At 52.4% G+C, this 16,624-nt stretch overlaps 1 protein-coding gene across 2 annotated transcripts; it reads left to right on the forward strand.

Annotated features, from left to right (window-relative positions):
* The first annotated feature begins 383 nt into the window (after positions 1-383).
* DYNLL2 (dynein light chain LC8-type 2) lies at positions 384-7,814 on the forward strand. 2 transcript variants are annotated; one of them, XM_049802709.1, is made up of 3 exons: positions 384-555; positions 4,036-4,174; positions 5,945-7,814. In XM_049802709.1, the coding sequence occupies exons 2-3, from the start codon at positions 4,043-4,045 to the stop codon at positions 6,080-6,082; spliced, it is 270 nt and encodes an 89-aa protein (XP_049658666.1). In that variant the 5' UTR covers positions 384-555; positions 4,036-4,042; the 3' UTR covers positions 6,083-7,814. The 2 variants fall into 2 exon arrangements, with proteins under 2 accessions (XP_049658666.1, XP_049658665.1); XM_049802708.1 differs by lacking the exon at positions 384-555 and having other exon boundaries at positions 4,016-4,174.
* The last annotated feature ends 8,810 nt before the right edge of the window (positions 7,815-16,624 follow it).

Raw genomic sequence — 16,624 nt, forward strand, 5'->3', positions numbered from 1 at the left:
GTTACCCCCAAGGGGATCAGGTCTCCCCAAGACCCCTGGGTTCCTCCCAAGGATTCAGGGTGACCCCCGGGGGGATCGGGGTCCCCAAAGCAGAGGGGACCCCCCCCGAACCATCGGTGTCCCCCCCCCACCAGGCCCCGTCCCCTCACAGCACCGGGCGAACGCCCCCGCCCCCGCGAAGCACCGCCCCGCCCCGCCCCGCCCCGCCCCGCGCCGCTCTCGCCCCGCGGCATTCTGGGATGAAACAGGATGTAGGCAGAACAGCGCGGGCGGACGGGCCGGGGCGGTGTGCCGCGCCGCGGATCAGCCAATGGGGGAGCGGCGTGCCGTGCGGCCCAACCAATGGGGGAAGGACGGGCCGCGCGCCGCAGCGGGCGGGGCGGTATTTGAGCACGGCGCGGCGGCGAGGCGCAGAGCGCTCGGCGCGGCGCAGGGAACGGAGCGGAGCGGGAGCGGGCTGAGGAGAAGCGGTGTCCGGGCCTCCTTCTCCTCCTCCTCTCACCTCCTCCTCGGTGCCGTGCCTCGCCCTCCCGGGGTGGCCCTGTCACTGTGAAGGTGAGCGACGACCTCCGCCGGGCCGGGGCGGCGGTGGCGGCGGGGACCTCCGCGCCTCGCCTGGCACCGCTCCTTCCGTGGGTGAGGTGGCGGCTGGGCCGCCCCGGGGAGGGGAGGGGGTCGCGGCCCTGGCCGGCCGGTGGGCGGCTCCGGCCCGTGGTTAGTTCCCGGCGGCGCTCGGAGCTTGCCCCGCCCCGATGGTCTGCCGCCGGTGCGTTGCCGGCCCCGCTCCGGGCAAGGTCACCGCTACCTCGGGCACCCCCGGGACTTACCCCCCCCCCCCTCCGTGAAGGTCACGCAGGGCTGCGGCCTGCACATGCGCCCGGCTCCTGGGAGCCGCCCGGGAGCGTCTCCCCGGGCCCCCTTCTGCCGAGGTGGGGATGGGGCTGCCCAGCACCCCCTTCCCGGGGCCTTCTCACGCCGTGGTGGGTGCTGGGCTTGGGCCTCCTCCCCATCCTCGGGCTCCATACTGTCCTGGTGGGGAAGCGGTGGGTGATGGGCTTGGGCCCCATCCCACTCTTAGGGCCCCATCCTGCCCGGGGAGGGAAAGAGTGGGTGTGGGGGCTTGTGTCTCATCCCTGTCCCAAAGCTGCATCTTGTCCCGGTGAGGGAAGGAGTGGGTGCTGAGCTTGAGCATCATTCCCTCTCCTAAAGCACTGTCCTGCTGGGGGAGTGGCTGGGTGCTGGGCTCAGGCCTCATACTCTTTTCATGACCTCATCCTAACCTGGCAAGGGAAGGGTTGGGTGCTGGCTTGGGCCTAATCCCCCTCCCAAGGCCTCATCCTGTCTTGGAGTGGCTGCTAGGGCTGTGGTCTTTGTCTTCCTCCCGCAAGACCCCATCCTGCCTTGGGCTGGGGAAGGGGTGGCTACTGGAGCTGTACTGTTATCCCTTCCTAGGCCCATCCTGCCCTGAGCTGGGTGCTGGGGCTTTGTGGTTTTCTTCAAGAGGCACGTGAAGAGGCCAGACTTGGGTGGCCAAGACCCTGAGGGCCAGCTGTGATCTTGTGATTTAGGGATAAGATGTGTACTGTGGTGCCACTGGGCTGCCTTGCTGGGAGGATGCCTCTGTAACCCCATGGGGGAATAAGCTGAGACTGGGGCCCTGTTCTGTGGTGTTCAGGTGGGTGGATGGGGTGACACTCGGAGCTGCTCCCTGCCCCATAGCGGGTGCAGGGGACCCTCTCCCCAGCAGCACAGCCAGCTGCCAGCCGCCAGCCCCTGCTGTGGTTGGCCTGAGAAGGATGCTGTGCCCTGGAGCAGTGCGATGCTGGGGAGGGCAGGCTGGCCAGCGCTTGCAGCTCTACTGAAAGATAATAGGGTTTTTTCTATGGCGCTGTTGGCCCTCGGCAGCATGGGCCTGCACTGAGATGCTCCTTGCCTAAACAATGAGGAAGGAAGATGCTTTTTGCAGGTCACTCTGTGGCTGGTTATGTAATGGCAAATGCCCTCTGAACTCAGCGTGCAGTGGAGGTGTGCAAAGGCCTGATGTGTGCGAGAGCTTGCTTGCCCTCTTTCCATAAAGAGGCTTTCCTGGAGGAATGACCCACAAGTGAATTTCTGCTACTTCCCTTTTCCTGTGGGATGGACCCCCAGAAGACTTTCCCAAGGGATTGCCAGATGCCTGGAAGTGAAGCCAAATCTACAGGCGGTTGGTTGGGCTGTTCTGAGCAATGTCTTGTCCTGCCAGGGCTTCTGGGCCATAGGCTAACACCCACTGGCTTAAACCACAGCACGGAGGGGAACAAACTGCCTGGAAGTAGCTTTTCCAGAGCTGTGGTAGGGGCGCGTGCTCTCTGTTGGCGTTTGAGCTCAGTTCCTGTCATTCCTTCTGATGCTATTAGTGCATGTTAATAGCAGTGCTCTATTAAACATTGTATCTAAAACGTATAAATTAAGGTTGCAATAGAAGTCTTCAACTGCAGGCAGAGTGAAGAATTGAAGTATTGTAATCATAGGGCTGCAATTATGTAACTGGATTCTCTTTCTCTCTGGGTAGCAGGCTCCTTTAATTGCTGTAACAAAGCTACTCCTTCAGTTTTCTGGGCCTGTTCCAGGAAGTGCTCATTGCAGCAGATTTTCTTCACTCCCCAGTAGAGCTAAATATGTGTAGTTTCACTATTTCAAAACATGCTTGGTAGTATCACTCGAGACTTACAGCACTGTAAAACGATTTAGGAAACTTAATGGTGCTCTGCAGGCTTAATTGGAGGCACTCCTTGCCATTAAGAAGCTTATTTCCACAAAGTTTTACTATGCTCTGGTAAGAGCTGCTGCTGGGGTGAGCAGCTGTGGTCCTTCTCAGTGCAGACCTTCGCTTGACTGGTCCCCCAGATAACATGTGCCTCCTGACCAGGCCTCATGTGTGGCTTGGGAGTGAGGGGTCTGGTTCCTGGAGGGCTGTTGGAGTGTGCCAGCCAGCAGCAGGACTGTGTGGGGCTCCTTCCTCAGGGCATGTGTCACAGCCTTTGCTTGAAGAAAGGCTGCAGGGCTGGGATTGCCAAATCCATGTTTTCTAGGATAATATGAACTGCACTGGAAAATTCCCAATGCTGAATGCCTCCCTGGAAAGGCCATGGTAGATCTATGAGTAAATGGCTTCGGTGACTAGTAGGAAGCACCTGAACTAACTTAGAGTGAAGGGGGCTACACACTCAGCTCCACTATACTACTATCTAGTTTCTTACAGGTCATGGGCAGTGCTAGCATGCTGGTTTCTAGCATCTGTGTTGTGGTTCACAGGGAGGGGGGTAGGGGTGGGAAGAAGGCTGTGTTGTCAGGCCCTAGCTGTGCTAGCTCTGTGGTGGGGCTTGCTTCCCCCTGCCCTTGTTTCTAGGCTGCAGCATGGTGTTAACCTGTTTCTGGCTTGTCAGACCGGCTTTGTCCCGTGGGAACAGCTGAAGTCTGGGTTTCGGTGGCAGAGCAGTGGTGAGGTGAGGGAATGATGATAGGCTGAATGTGGAACAACACTCCTTCCAGGCTAAACTAGTAGCAGTAACTGTAACTCGTGGTGTGGGGTAGAATAAAAGCACTGCTACTGTTAACATGCTTCTTGAGCCTCCCAGCTGGAGACACAGGCAGTTTGGGATCTGTTGCTTGCAAGGCTCTAAACAGATGGTGCTCCAAACCACTGGTGCACCTGGAAGGCAAACTTGGCTGTAGCCTATTAATGTATAGGAGGGCTGTGGCTCTCTGCAGATCCTGTCTCCTCCCACACAGTAAGCTTTTTCTGCATGTGTTTAATGCAGGTGGTGATGTTGGACTATCTCTGATCTAACCTCTGTATAGTGCCAGTGCTCCAGCTATAAGGGGCATCTTAGCCGGGGACTACTGTAGGCTACCCTGATAAACTCATCCTGGCCATAACAGGGTGTTTGTAGTATCGGCTTGTGACGCAGCCTGCCATAGAAAGGACAACCTCTGATGCACAGGAACCTTCTCCGTTCTTGGGAAGGGATTAAAGGAATCTATGTTCTGCCTTAGGTTCACGATGTCTGACAGAAAGGCTGTGATCAAGAATGCGGACATGTCCGAGGACATGCAGCAGGATGCTGTAGACTGTGCTACACAGGCAATGGAGAAGTACAACATAGAAAAGGACATTGCAGCATATATAAAGAAGGTAACTATGGGGTGAGGGGGCTGCTCTGGCTGAGACTTCCTGAAGCTCTGAAGTACGTGTGCCTGTTGTGAGCCTGAGTGTCTGAGACTTCATACTTGCATGTTTGGAGGGAGAAGATGGTTTCTTCTTGGCTGCTTTACTGCTGTTCCCAAGAGGATGGAGTGACTTCTCCAAGGTCAGAGGAGGGCCAAGGCAGAGCAGGGCCTGGTCTGTTGCTCTGGCAAGCTCTGAGCAAACAGTGTGAGTGCTGTCCCTCTGGATTTGCCAGTCTAGAAAAAGCTGGCTGCAGTCTCTGTTTAGGACTTGCTCAGCAGATGCTGCTGCTTGACTTGCACTACCAGTGCAGGGTGGGATTACTCTGTTTCACTCAAAGTGGGCAGCTGTGCATGTGCGGTTCTGTCTGCTGTGTTCCTTGCTCTGGGGTGGGTGGTGTGGAGGAGGATGGGGCCTTGTGCTGGCTGGCAAGGTTGTGAAAGGTGCTGTGTGTTGTGCTGTGAAAGCTGCCCTGGCTTTTGAAGAGCTGTCTCCCTGTTTGCAGGAGCCCATTAACTTAAGTCTCATGCTTTATGGCATCTGGGGAGCTGTCAGTTCCCTCTGTAGCCACCACTCTGAATGGTCAGGCAAAGTGCTTTTGAAGGAGGAAAGTGTGACTTTATAGGCAATGCAGTCCTGGCACCTGGGCTAGCTTTTGGGCCTTGCTTGTAATCTAAGCTTGAATGTAAAGGATTCAAAGGTGTCTCCTAACTTCTCAGATCACTTTGAGGCAAGACTTATCTCAAAGTGCTTGGGGCAATGCAGCCTGTAAAGTGAGTGAGTGCAACAGAAGGCATCCAGAAAGAAGTTGGCCTTTATTTCCTGAGTGTGTTGGGAGGAGGGAGGCAATTTGATGCACCTTCATGCCCTGGCAAGAAAGCCTTTTCTGTACTTCAAAGGTTACCTGCAAAGAGCTCAAGCTGTCTTACTGCTATCTGAGGACTAACACTTGCTTTAATCTTGAATGTTGAGTCTGTTCTTCTGGCTCTGTCTTGGGAGGGAAGGGTGTTTTTGGGAGTTGTGTATTAATTAGAGGGAGGAAAATGGTCTTTAACCCCATCTTAGCTGCTAAGTAGTAGAAGACTATTAAGCCAGCATTCAGCTTGCTCACCTCTGACCTCCTAGGTCTCCATGTGCTGTCTGGCCTGTGAATTTGCCTGCTCATTTTCAATGTAGATTTTCTCCCCTTTATGTGAAGAAGAGTCCCAAAGAGCAGAAGCCAGACTTCTTCCCTTTTTTAGGTGACCTTTAAGCTCAAATGCCTTGCTGGAGCAGACATGCCGAAAATATTTTTTTATTTTTTGTGAGTGGGTTTGGAATGGGAGAGGAGAAATATTCCCCTGAGCTAGCCTACACGCAGGGCTTGAATAGCACTGTACCAAGGAGAGCTCTTGTGTCTGCTCTTTCTGCCCAGGGCTGATGGGTGCTCCAAGTCTCAGGAGATGATTTGCTTGTGTTGGATCATTCAAGCAATCCAGTGCAGAGGTCTGGTTGTGTTGGTCACTATCTTGCTTAATATAATAGTGTCTATCTTGCTTAATATAATAGTGTCTATCTTGCTTAATATAATAGTGTCTATCTTGCTTAATATAATAGTGTCTTGCATTGGGGAATCTAAAGATGCTGCAGGTGGGAGGAGAGGCAATAGTGTGTGAACAGAACCAGCTAAGAATTTGTGCTTAGAACTATTTTCATGTGGGCTTTCTTGGCCTTAATGCCTCTCTTCTCTTTCTTCAGGAATTTGACAAGAAATACAACCCAACTTGGCACTGCATTGTTGGCAGAAACTTTGGCAGCTATGTAACACATGAGACAAAGCACTTCATCTATTTTTACTTGGGTCAGGTTGCAATTCTTCTCTTCAAGTCTGGATAGGAAGTAGGAGCAAGTGAAATTTGGACTGTAATGCACTGATGGCTGAAGCCACGACTCCCTTTAACATGGCTATGCCGCTGCATGGACTGTATACTATATTTAATGTGTATATGTTGCAGTAAAAATCTACTTCTGTTTAGTTGCCTGGGAAGAAGGCGGCATTTTTTTGTTACTGCTTTTTTTGGTTGTATTGCACTAGGAAACCTGTAAATGCTTAAACAATGGCCTTTACATGGGAAGAAATAAAACTATTCCACAACAGCTCCCTCAGTGGTAACTCCTTCTTTGAGGCTGGGAAAACTTCTTTGGGCAGGCCAAAAGACCTTGACTTCCTTACTGAGTTTTATTAGACTGTTAATCTTGTAATGAGGAGCAAAGCCAGTGTGAGCCTCTGTACCCACCCTGCAGACTGTAGAGAGCTGGCTCTCCCAGTAACTTCAGTGCAGGTACTTAGACCTTCCCTGAAAGCTGGTGGGGTGGCTCTTGATTATGTGGCTTTCACACACAAGTTGAACTCCACCTCGGACTGTGATAAACAGACTTGCAGCTGCCACCCTTGGTGTTCTCTTTCAGTGCCCATCACTGTATTTTTGGCTCTGCTGAAACATTGACCTAGACTTGTAAGCAACTCAGCCTGGTCTAGAAGACTTCAACAAACATCCCCCTGAGCTGCTGCTTGCTGCAGAAAGCAGCATTCTGTGGCTGAAGTCTTTAGACCTTGATGCTGAGATCTAAAGCCACGTGGTCCGTCCCCGAAATGGAGTAAGATATCAAATTGGTGACTACTGACAACAGCTCTATTTGGCATGTTCTTAGCCAGTTGTCTCGACACTGCCTTAACTTGATGCTCTCCTTAAAGCAAGCTAGTCATGTGGAAGACTTGTAAGTGGCCACTGTCTCCTTTTTTATTTTCTGTAGCTGATAAGCTATTTCTGGAGGACTGTCCTCCATGTTCTGATATCTGCTTTTGTTCTTAAAGCACAGTACCAAGAAGTTAAATTTACATGTGATGTTTGTGTGAAGGAAACTCATGTGACATCTGCTTCAAAGGCAGACAAATGTCTTGGTCTCCAATAGGTTCAGCAGTGATGTTGTCTTAGTATGTACTGACTCTTGGATTACACTGCAGGAAGTTCTTTTTATCTGGGTGTGGAGAAATGCTGTGTGATGGCAAGTAAATATCTGGTGCTTGTCATAAGGTCTATTTATTGGTTTGCTAACTAATGCATAGACAATATCACTGGGATGATGAGTCTGAGATGAATTTGGTGTTGGTAATAAGTCACTGCTGGGGGAGAAAGGGCAGAGTGAAGGGAGCTCTTCATTGTGAAATGACTTGATGACCCAGGTTGACTACTTCCTGAAGTAAAAGTCCTTCTTGTCTCTGTGCAAAATCCAAAGTATGCCTAATTTTGTAATATTGATAGAACAATGTTGTAACTAGAAAGAATGTAGCTGTCATAATTTCATGTCGATGGAAATGTCTGCACTGGGGTAATGTGCCTTGGACTGTCTGGGGCACTGTTGTGGTCTTGTCTATTCAGAACTCCACTCTGGATCTGAAAGGAGAATGTTTTGGGTTTGGTTTGTTTGGGTTTTTTTTTCAAGCATGAGTCTAATGTGAACCTGTTCACGGTCTCTCGTGGAGCAAGATCTGTTCCCTTCATAACTGCAATGGCTCAAATACCATTTATTTTTTTTCAAACATTAAAAGTGAATTGACACATTTAAACAGCCTCTAGTTTCTTCTTCATTGCCAGCTGTTCCAAACAAAAACTGCTCTTGTCCAGAGAGGTGAGCTGTGAGTTCTCTGCCCTGGAAGATGCTGATGACCCAAAGGAGGCAGGTCTGCAGAGGGAGAAACTTGACCTGAAGAGCATGTGGCCCATCTGTGCTGGTGCTGACCTCCAGCCTGGCTCAAATGCTGTGCCAGAAGGAGGGATCGAGGGGAGTGTGTCCTGCTGCAGTCCTGATGGGATGCTTCTATGCCAAGTAACCTAGATTTGGAGGCACTGGGGCTAACCTCTTAATGACTTCAGACAAACTGGGCGTGGTCTAGCAGCTGGGGTCCTGGCTCCTCTACACACTCAAAGGTGTCTCCCTGCTCTGTGGGGAAGTAAGTTTCCCATATAGGCTTCCTCCCTGTGCTTGGTAAAAAGGTGAGATCTGAAACCCTTGCCAATTGCCTGAAGCTGATGTGTGTTTAATGCCTCTTGCACTGCAGGGGCTCTGGGCTTGCCCTTAGCCCACCCCCTCAGCTTGCTATCTTGCTCCTGATGCAACCTAAATTTGGGTTTGTGGCCTCCCTGATATTCTGGAAAAGGTGTGGGCACTTACCAACTACAGTAGCGTAACAGCTACACTGTGGAACAGTAACACCAGCATGAGAAACAAGGGGAAGCTGAGTTGCAGACAAACATGACTCATGCTAAGCAGCTACAAAATGAGCTGAACCCAAAACTCCCAAGTAAGCAGCAGTATGGCTGTTACACACAGGCAGTCTGCTGTAACCTACACCTGGCAGTACTGAAAAGTGGAGGAGGTTTCTACTTTGGGAGGAGCTGGGAGTGATGGTCCTCCCTCAGTTGTCCTAGGCAGCCTTTTAGCTAGAAGTGTAGTTGCAGGGCTTCAGCTCCAGCCATGCTGTGCTGGGGCTCTGCACTCCTGGCCTGGCTAGGTCTGGGCTAATGCTGCAGCTCCAAGAAAGCATCTGCAGCCTTGTGGGGCTGGGGTAGTTGAGCCCCCTTGGTGCATAGGGCTCTTACTCAAAGCAAGTGGCAGAGAAACTGGCTCCTGAATGCCAGCTGCAGTGCAGGAGGCTGCTAATCCAAACCTGGTCTGAAAAGCTTTTCCATCCTGAGTTCTGTCTGTGGGAAAGCACCCCTTCCAGCCATGCCATGTATCCAGTGGCTGTGGAGCTGGTATAAATTGGTCCCTGGCAGGATGTGGAGGCCCTGCCAGGGCTGGAGGGATGGTGTGCCCTGGAGCTGATGCAGGCAAGTAGAAAGTGTGTTTTGGTGCTTCCTTGGATGTGTCACTGCAGCGGGAGTCCTGCTTCAGGCCAAGCAAAAGAAGCTCTAACTCACACCTTTAGCAATTAGGCAGTGAAACTGAGCCCTGCTTACCTCCCCGTAACCCCTGCAATGGACACCGGTACTGTGCGTCCTCAGCCCTCCCCCTAAACCATCTTTTGCCAAGCACTGGGGCTCTGAAAGGTACAAACTGCCTAAAGTTAAGCAGCGCCTCCCTCTACATGGCTGAGAGCAGGGTGAGGTTTTAACATGGAGCTGTCTGTTCCTGCTGCTTTCCCCTCCTGCTCCCCAGCAGCTGACATGGCTTTTGGCTTTGACTTTTTCCATTGCTGGGCTCCACTTTGTCTCCAGTTTCCACCAGGCGCAGGTGTCCTGCATGATGCCTTGGAGTGTTAACTGTCTCTGTGCTGGAGAGGCCAACTGTGTCCCTAGGATGGCTGCTCAGTTTCAACGGGGGCAGTAAGTTATTTGGAAACATCTGGATCTGGGGCACTGAGTGGAAGGTATGTATCTGGGGAAAACATCTGGAGAAAGAAACTGCTTCCAGATGTGTTTGGGCAACAACGCTATTTAAATGTAAACTCAATATAAGTTACTGTCCTGCCTTACAAGCATTCAGAAAACATCTGATTGCAGGGGAGTCCAAGGTGCTGGCTGCTGCTTGTGGGTGGAGGTCTGGGTGCAGGACAGTGTCTGCAGATGTGCATCTGCATTCGCTGCAGGTAACGGTGCGGTTCGTGGTTGGGGAGAGTGTCACATTATTTTCTCTTGTACAAGCCAAGTTATTAAATTCCTCATGTTGAATATTTCTTCCAGATGTGGCCTTATAAAAGCAAAGCTTTGCGGCACTGAAGAGCAGACAGGCTGGTTTTTGGTAGCTGTGCTCCATGTGTGTAACTACTAGACGTTATATAGGATTAATTCTTCTACAGAGGGAGCACGGTGTAAAGCCGCAGGAGAAGGTTTGTGACTCCGTTAGCAGGGAGAGCTAGCCTTGCTCCCTGCCTGCCTGGCACAATGTTCTTCCCCCCCTCTCTGTGACCACCTGGGACTCTGGGAAGGGACAAAGTGACGGTGACGTCCTCCCCACCCTGGGCATCCTGCACAGAGACTGGGCATTGTGCCCTGCTCCGGTGGGAACACCCAAGCTGCAGGTCAGCGCTCTCCTTCCCTCCCATCCAGCAAAGCCAGCCTGCGGCACTGCCGTTGCAGTGTTAATCTTCCCCAAGCACGCGGAAGCAGAGCCTGTCGCCGGTAAACCCGGTACCCAGCAGACGTGTTCCTTCTCATAGTGCTTTTGTGGGAGATTGGAGATGAAGAGAGAAAACATGGAAATCATTTTTATCTCACTTTCAGTCTCTGATGGGTAAATCCTTAGGAGGCCAGTGCCACGCACGCGGTGAAGGAAGCAGGACTGTGCCATCCCTGCCCACCCGAGGTTTCCCTGCTTTGTTCTATTTATTGAGCAACGATTCTAACACCCTTTCCCAGACTGTGACTCATAGCAGCACTGTCTGTGCACAAGCCATGCGTCTCGGAGCGCTTTATAGAGGAGCTGCAGGAGCCTTGCAGGAGCCAACTGTGTTTATTAAAAGATGATCAGATGTTTCCTCCCTTAAGGCAGTGTCTAGCTGAGGCTGAGTAATAACTCATTACCAACGAGGCAAATAACTGCTTATCATCAGGTCAGCGCCTTCACCAGCCCTTCTGTTAGCGATGGCAGGCGCCGTGGTTCTCCTGCCCCAAGCACTGGTGGTCTCGGCACCCAGCACAGGGGGGTGAGAACGGAGCTGCCCTGCAGGACCCCGCTTCAGTCCCTGTCCCTTCTCCTGCTGGCAGCCGGAGCAGGGGCAGCCCCAGGCTCTGCTCCACTGCTCAGCAGGGTTTGGCCCTGGGTTAAGCTCGAGGAACAGTTTTATCCAGCCCTGGTGTAGCTTTTTTCCTCCTGCCTGTGGAACCAGGCTGCTGTAGTGGCCTCACAGTCCACGTCTTTCTTTCCTAGTGCTGGGGACTCAGAGCAAATGCACCAGAGCTTGCTGTGGCCTGGTGGAAAAATCAATGGTGGGTCAGCAGAGGTGCCCTGGGAGCGCTGCAGGGGCCGGGGGTAAGGTGGGATGTCATGCTCTGCCAACGTCCCCATGTGCCCCTTGCTGCCCAGCGAGGCAGCGCTTGCTCACGGGCCTCTCTCAAGGGCTGGGCTGGAGGGAAGGCAGCGGAGAGCGGGGCCAACTCTCGTCCCCTTGCAGGACGCGGGGCCGGGACCCTCGCGGTCTCGGTCAGAGCCTTTCCTCAGACGCCATCCTCTGGTGCGGCCGCCGCGGTCCTTCCCTGCCAGATGCCGTGGCATCTCTCCACGTCCTTTGTTCCCTCCCTTGCTTGCGCGTCTCCGTTGATTTATGGCCGTTGCGGGGCAGCCTGACTGCAGCTCAGCTGCTTGCCCAGACCCCGGTTGGGCTGCGTGCCGTCGCCTCCAGCCTGCCAGGCAGAGAGGCTTTTGGGGAGACATCCAACCCCCCCATGCAGTAGGGCCCCCCTGCATTTAAACATGTGCACGGCCTTTTCTTTCACCTCCTTCCAGCCTGCGTGTGAATGAAGTGCTTTCAGGGGGAGGAGATTGCTGGGAGACCCGCTCTCCCCATGCATTGGTTGCAGCCCGTAAAAGCATCCGAGGAATTCGCCACAGCGGTCCCAGCGCGGGGTGAGCGCAGTGAAAGCCATCCTTTGTTCCTGCAGCCCTGGCCACCGAGTCCCACGCAGGGACGGGGCTGGAATCTGCAGAGCTGGACATGTGCTCCCGCCGGCACGTCGCCCTTAGCGGCCCTGCGCGGGTGCCACGCTGCACCGTGGCCATCGGGAAAGGGTTTTCCCATGTCTTTCCCTGGCCAGGGTGAGCAGCCTGGGGTTGAGCGGTGTTAGGTGCTGCCGGGACACGATGAAAGGATTTCCCCCAGGTTTACCAGCAAGGTTGAGCGCCTGGCGGTACACACGGCGTGACCCCAGCTTTAGCCCCGTGCTGCTTAAGCTGAGTCAGAGGAACGGAAATCCCTTCTTACACAGATATTTTTCCACTAAGTGTTCGATTACAGGTTTGGGGTTTAATCTCGCCCCCATCTCACGCAGTTCCCCGGCTGGCCGTGCCGCTCGCCTGCTGCCTGCCGGGCAGGAAAGGACGGAGGGCTGACACCGAGCCAGGACATGCCTCCGCTGCAGCCTGCACACAGGCGGCTGGCACCCAGCCCAGAACATGGCTCTGGAAAAAAATAAATGCCTTTTTTGTTTTTGAGGAAAGCCCAGAATGCTTCGACAAGGACAAAACCTCTTCCTAAATCCAGTTTTAAAAGTCCTGTTTTCTCTCAGGGTTCAAAATAACCTGGCCAAAAGAGTCTGCTCCTCGGTGGCCCGTGGGTCGGTTTGGACGGGGTAAACCTGGACCCACATTGCAAAGGCTCCTTCTGAAACCATGGCTTGCAGGGGGACTGAGGGACAGCACCCATGCAACCCCTTTCCAGCAGGGTCCCCACCCATGGGTGCTGGCGGTCCTGCTGGCAGGGGGTCCCTGGACCTTTTCTATGTTGTAATTAGCAGAAGAAAACTACTGGGTGACTCAGCAAGCATCGGGTGCCAGGCCAAGGCTTTGTCACTGTCCTGCAGCAAGACTGACACATGCAATTCAGGCAGAGCCTGGGCTGGCTAAAGATACCGCGTTACTTAAATATTTTATAGAAAATCATTAAGCAATTAAATCTGGCGGATCTCACATCATAGAAAAAGCAGGTTGAAGTCTGTGCAGTAAACAGGGCACCGCTTCCCGGTTGTTTGGGACGTCTTCTTGGAGTCTTAACTCCAATCCTTGCTTCAGAATAACTATAATTATCTCTTAATTGCCATTATTGTTTAACATTTTAGCATTTGCAAGTGCAAACTGTTACAGTTTTCCATGCAGATACAATCAGTAGCCAGGGTTCACAATGAAAGCAATTAAAATCCTGTGATTATTACAAGCCTGCATGTCTATACAACAGCTTCAATCTGCATAACTTGCCAAGATGTAGGCTAGAAACTCAGACAAATTTAGCATTTATTTAGTAACCCAGCAAAGCTACTACCTCTTGCTGCCTCCAATGATTTGCATCTACGGCACTTTTTGGAAGGACGCCAGTGTTGAGGGGAGGGGGAAGAAAGCATTTTCTAGAATACATCCCTGGAGAATATACAGCAAAGATAAAATTATGCACATGAATTATGCATATGAATTATGATTTCACTCCTATTTTTGTTGGGATTAGCTCATGTTTGGTGTGCATCCCTGGCAGGTTGCTGGCGGTTCGGCAGCTAGCAGAGCACTCTTTCCAACTCCCAGCAGGTCACTGCAGTTTCGGGTCCTGCGTTCCCCGCTCCGCCAGCAGCGGCCTCCCGTGGGCTTGCAGAGCTTCTTGGGGACCCAGCCCACCGGTAACGATGGCAGCCCCTGCTCCTTCACCCCTCTCCTGGGTCTGGGCAAGTAGTTTTTCTGTGTTAATTGACGGCATCTCTTCTGAAAACATGCGACGGATGAAAACAGATGAAGGTGTAAAACTAAAAAAGCAAGTCTGCGCTATTTTGTAGAGAGGGGGAGGCATTTGCAGGCTCTGCTGCCACCAGCCACACTTTCGCTGGTGTCCCCTGGGTCTCCACCACCTCCCAGGGAAGGCAGACGTGGAAACATCCCAGGCTCTGCCAGCTCTGGGGAGATAAAGCCCGAGGAAAGGAGGAGCGCAAGCGGGAGGCAGTAGCAGCATTTCCCAAATCTCCACACCAGACTCAGCTGCAATCCCAGCACGCAGTCGATGAAAGCCATGTTAAATAAAGCCAGCAGTCCTTCCAGGAGAAACAGCTTGGGAATCCTGAGCCCTGTTTCCAGGAGGGCTGGTGACCCCAGCCCACAGGGGTTTCCCCATGGAAAGGAGGCTTAATGGCCCTTTTTGCAGGGGAGAAATTACTGTAATTAGCCAAATGCATCCAGGGCAAGGAGCAGGCTGGGCCTGAGCAAGTGGGGCTCAGGGAACCAGGTGGGGGGTCCAGGCTGGGGTAGGGCTCGAGGATGCTCCCCGGCCGGGTCCTTCCCTTGCTATCCCGCACGCTCTGCCCCATCCCAACATCTCATCTCTGCTGCTGCCTTGGAGTAACATCCCTGACAACCCAGCAGTCGTTTGCAGGAGAAAATGAGATTAGGAAAGTATTTCAAGTATTTGTGTCTGTTATCCCGTGGCAAACAAGCCCGGAGGCAGCACTGTTTGTCCCGTCAGCTGGCCGGCGGCTTGGGAAAACAGCCGGGAAGGCAGTGGGAGACACCTGGAGATAATGCTAGGTATCAGGGGCTGAATTTGCACATGCCTTTGGGGAATAGTAAATGTGTAGCATGGTGCAGGCAGGGGAGTTCACTAAGTCCCCCTCCCAGGGATGGAGTACCTGTGTGTGCACATTTGCGGCTGGGGGCTCCCTGGGACAGCCCCTGCTCCTCCACCGATCTCGAGTCTGGGGCAAGTAGTTTTTCTGGTCCTCAGCCCGGCCACTCTCCTGCTCTCTGACCTGAGGAAGTCGCCTGAGAGCTAACTAGTGTTGCTCGGGAGGACAGCACAGCTCGTAACACCGGTGTGTAATGCACGGCGACGCTCTGCACGGTGCAGGCAAAACGCAGGCAACTTGTGCAGCCACATTGACTTCCCTGCATGCATGAGCAGGTCAGAGGATTGGGGATTTTTCTAGGTGCAGGTGTTTTTCATCTGCTTCGAAATGCTGCTGACAGGAAGAGAAAAATCAGTAAAATTGGATGGTCCAAGGAAAGAGAACCAAAGGCAGGACTGATGGAAACAGCGGTGTCTGGGAAAGCCTGGGACTGAAACCCCCCAAAATTCCCAGCTGAGTTTTGGGCCAGTTACGCTCCCAGAGCAATAAGATTAAGATGCACTCTCTCCATTTTGCTTTTTACAGGAAGAGACACAGCTGACATCTGAAAGGCAAGGAGGAGGCAGGGAGAACCAGCAGCAGCTCCCAGGTCATCACTTTGTCAAAATCAGCAGGTATCTGCCGTGCCCTTGAGCTCTCTATTGTGGCTCCTGTTTAGTTTGGCTTCCCCATGGCAGCTGTCACCCTCCCTGCATTATCAAACCACCTGCCTGAATTTCAAGGAAGTCATCCATATATTCAACAGGAATATCAATTTCCAGGAGCTCTTGGGGGTCTTCAGATCAGAGCAGCTAAACCAGGGATTTCTGCTGAGCTGTGCTCACGCCACCGGAGCTGGAATTTCTCTTGGCTGGGATGTCTGTTGGGGGGCTGCAGGGAGGTGGGCTTTTGTTTAAGCTGTAACCAAACAGGCTTGGCAAAACGTTGTCAGCGTTTGCCTGGCCTCAGCCCCGCTCCCTGGCACCCGGAGGAGCGTGGATCCCGCTGCGAGCGACAGCGAGGGGGCCAGCTTCCCCCGTGGTCTGTCCAGGGGCACGGCGCGGTGCTCGGCTGTCCTCCTGGGGCTGAGCCCACATCCCAGCAGCATCACGGCTGGTGGGACCCAGCCCAGGAGAAACGAGCCCGAGCAATGCGGCCCAGGGAAGGACACTTTCTGCGCATGTTTTTAAGCCAAATGCAGCTCCTGAAATCAACAGAGAAGGTGATTCCTTTGCAGCCTGGGGATCCATCCTGTCCACATTCTTCCCTGGGACCTTCAAAGGAGCTGAGGAATCCAATTCCCATTAATTTGCTTTGAAAACACCGACCTAAAATTGTAATTATGACATGCTGTATTACAGGGGAAGAAAGAACCCACCAGACTGTAACTACCTTGTTTTCCTAAGACATGAGTTTTGATGATGTATTAAGACTTACATTTTTAACAATATTATGTTGGTTAATGTTGGAAGATGTTCCTAACATTAATGAAAATTTCATAGACTGACTGGGGAAGAAAGAGACCATTTTATGTCCCCTACCAGATGGCCCAAACCAGCTGCTCACTTTTTTTTCTGAACTGTGATTCTAATGACTTCTCTGTCCTTTGAAGTCTGCTTCTGAGCTGCTGAACCAGATGTATTTGCATGATAGTAGCAGAGCATGTTTAATAGTTGCGGACTTGTGCTATTTTCCCTCATGGCCACTGCTGGATACTGCAATGTTTGCTCTCGCTTGGGGGTTTTGAGGGGTGAGTAAATGCGAAGGCTTACCAGGCGCTGGTAAAATGTGTCTTGGTGTAACATCACTGGCTTCAGTGGAGTTCTTCCCTAAACCCACAGCATCTCTACCCAGCTCTCTGCTTTAGAAACCCATGCAGTGGTGTCAGTCTGCTTTCAGTCACAGATTTATTAGGGCCTTACAAAAGCAGGGGCTGCTGTCAAAATGCACATTTCAGCACCATTTTAAAAACAGAGGACAAGAAGAAAGGGAGAGCTTTAATTACACATTAAGAAGTGTTAAAAATAATAAATCACAAAATAAAATGGTGACAAAAGGAACAAAACCAAAAAAGGTCCCCGAGTGG

Source organism: Accipiter gentilis, chromosome 6 (assembly GCF_929443795.1).
Source record: "Accipiter gentilis chromosome 6, bAccGen1.1, whole genome shotgun sequence".
In the NCBI taxonomy this organism is placed as follows: Eukaryota; Metazoa; Chordata; class Aves; order Accipitriformes; family Accipitridae; genus Astur; species Astur gentilis.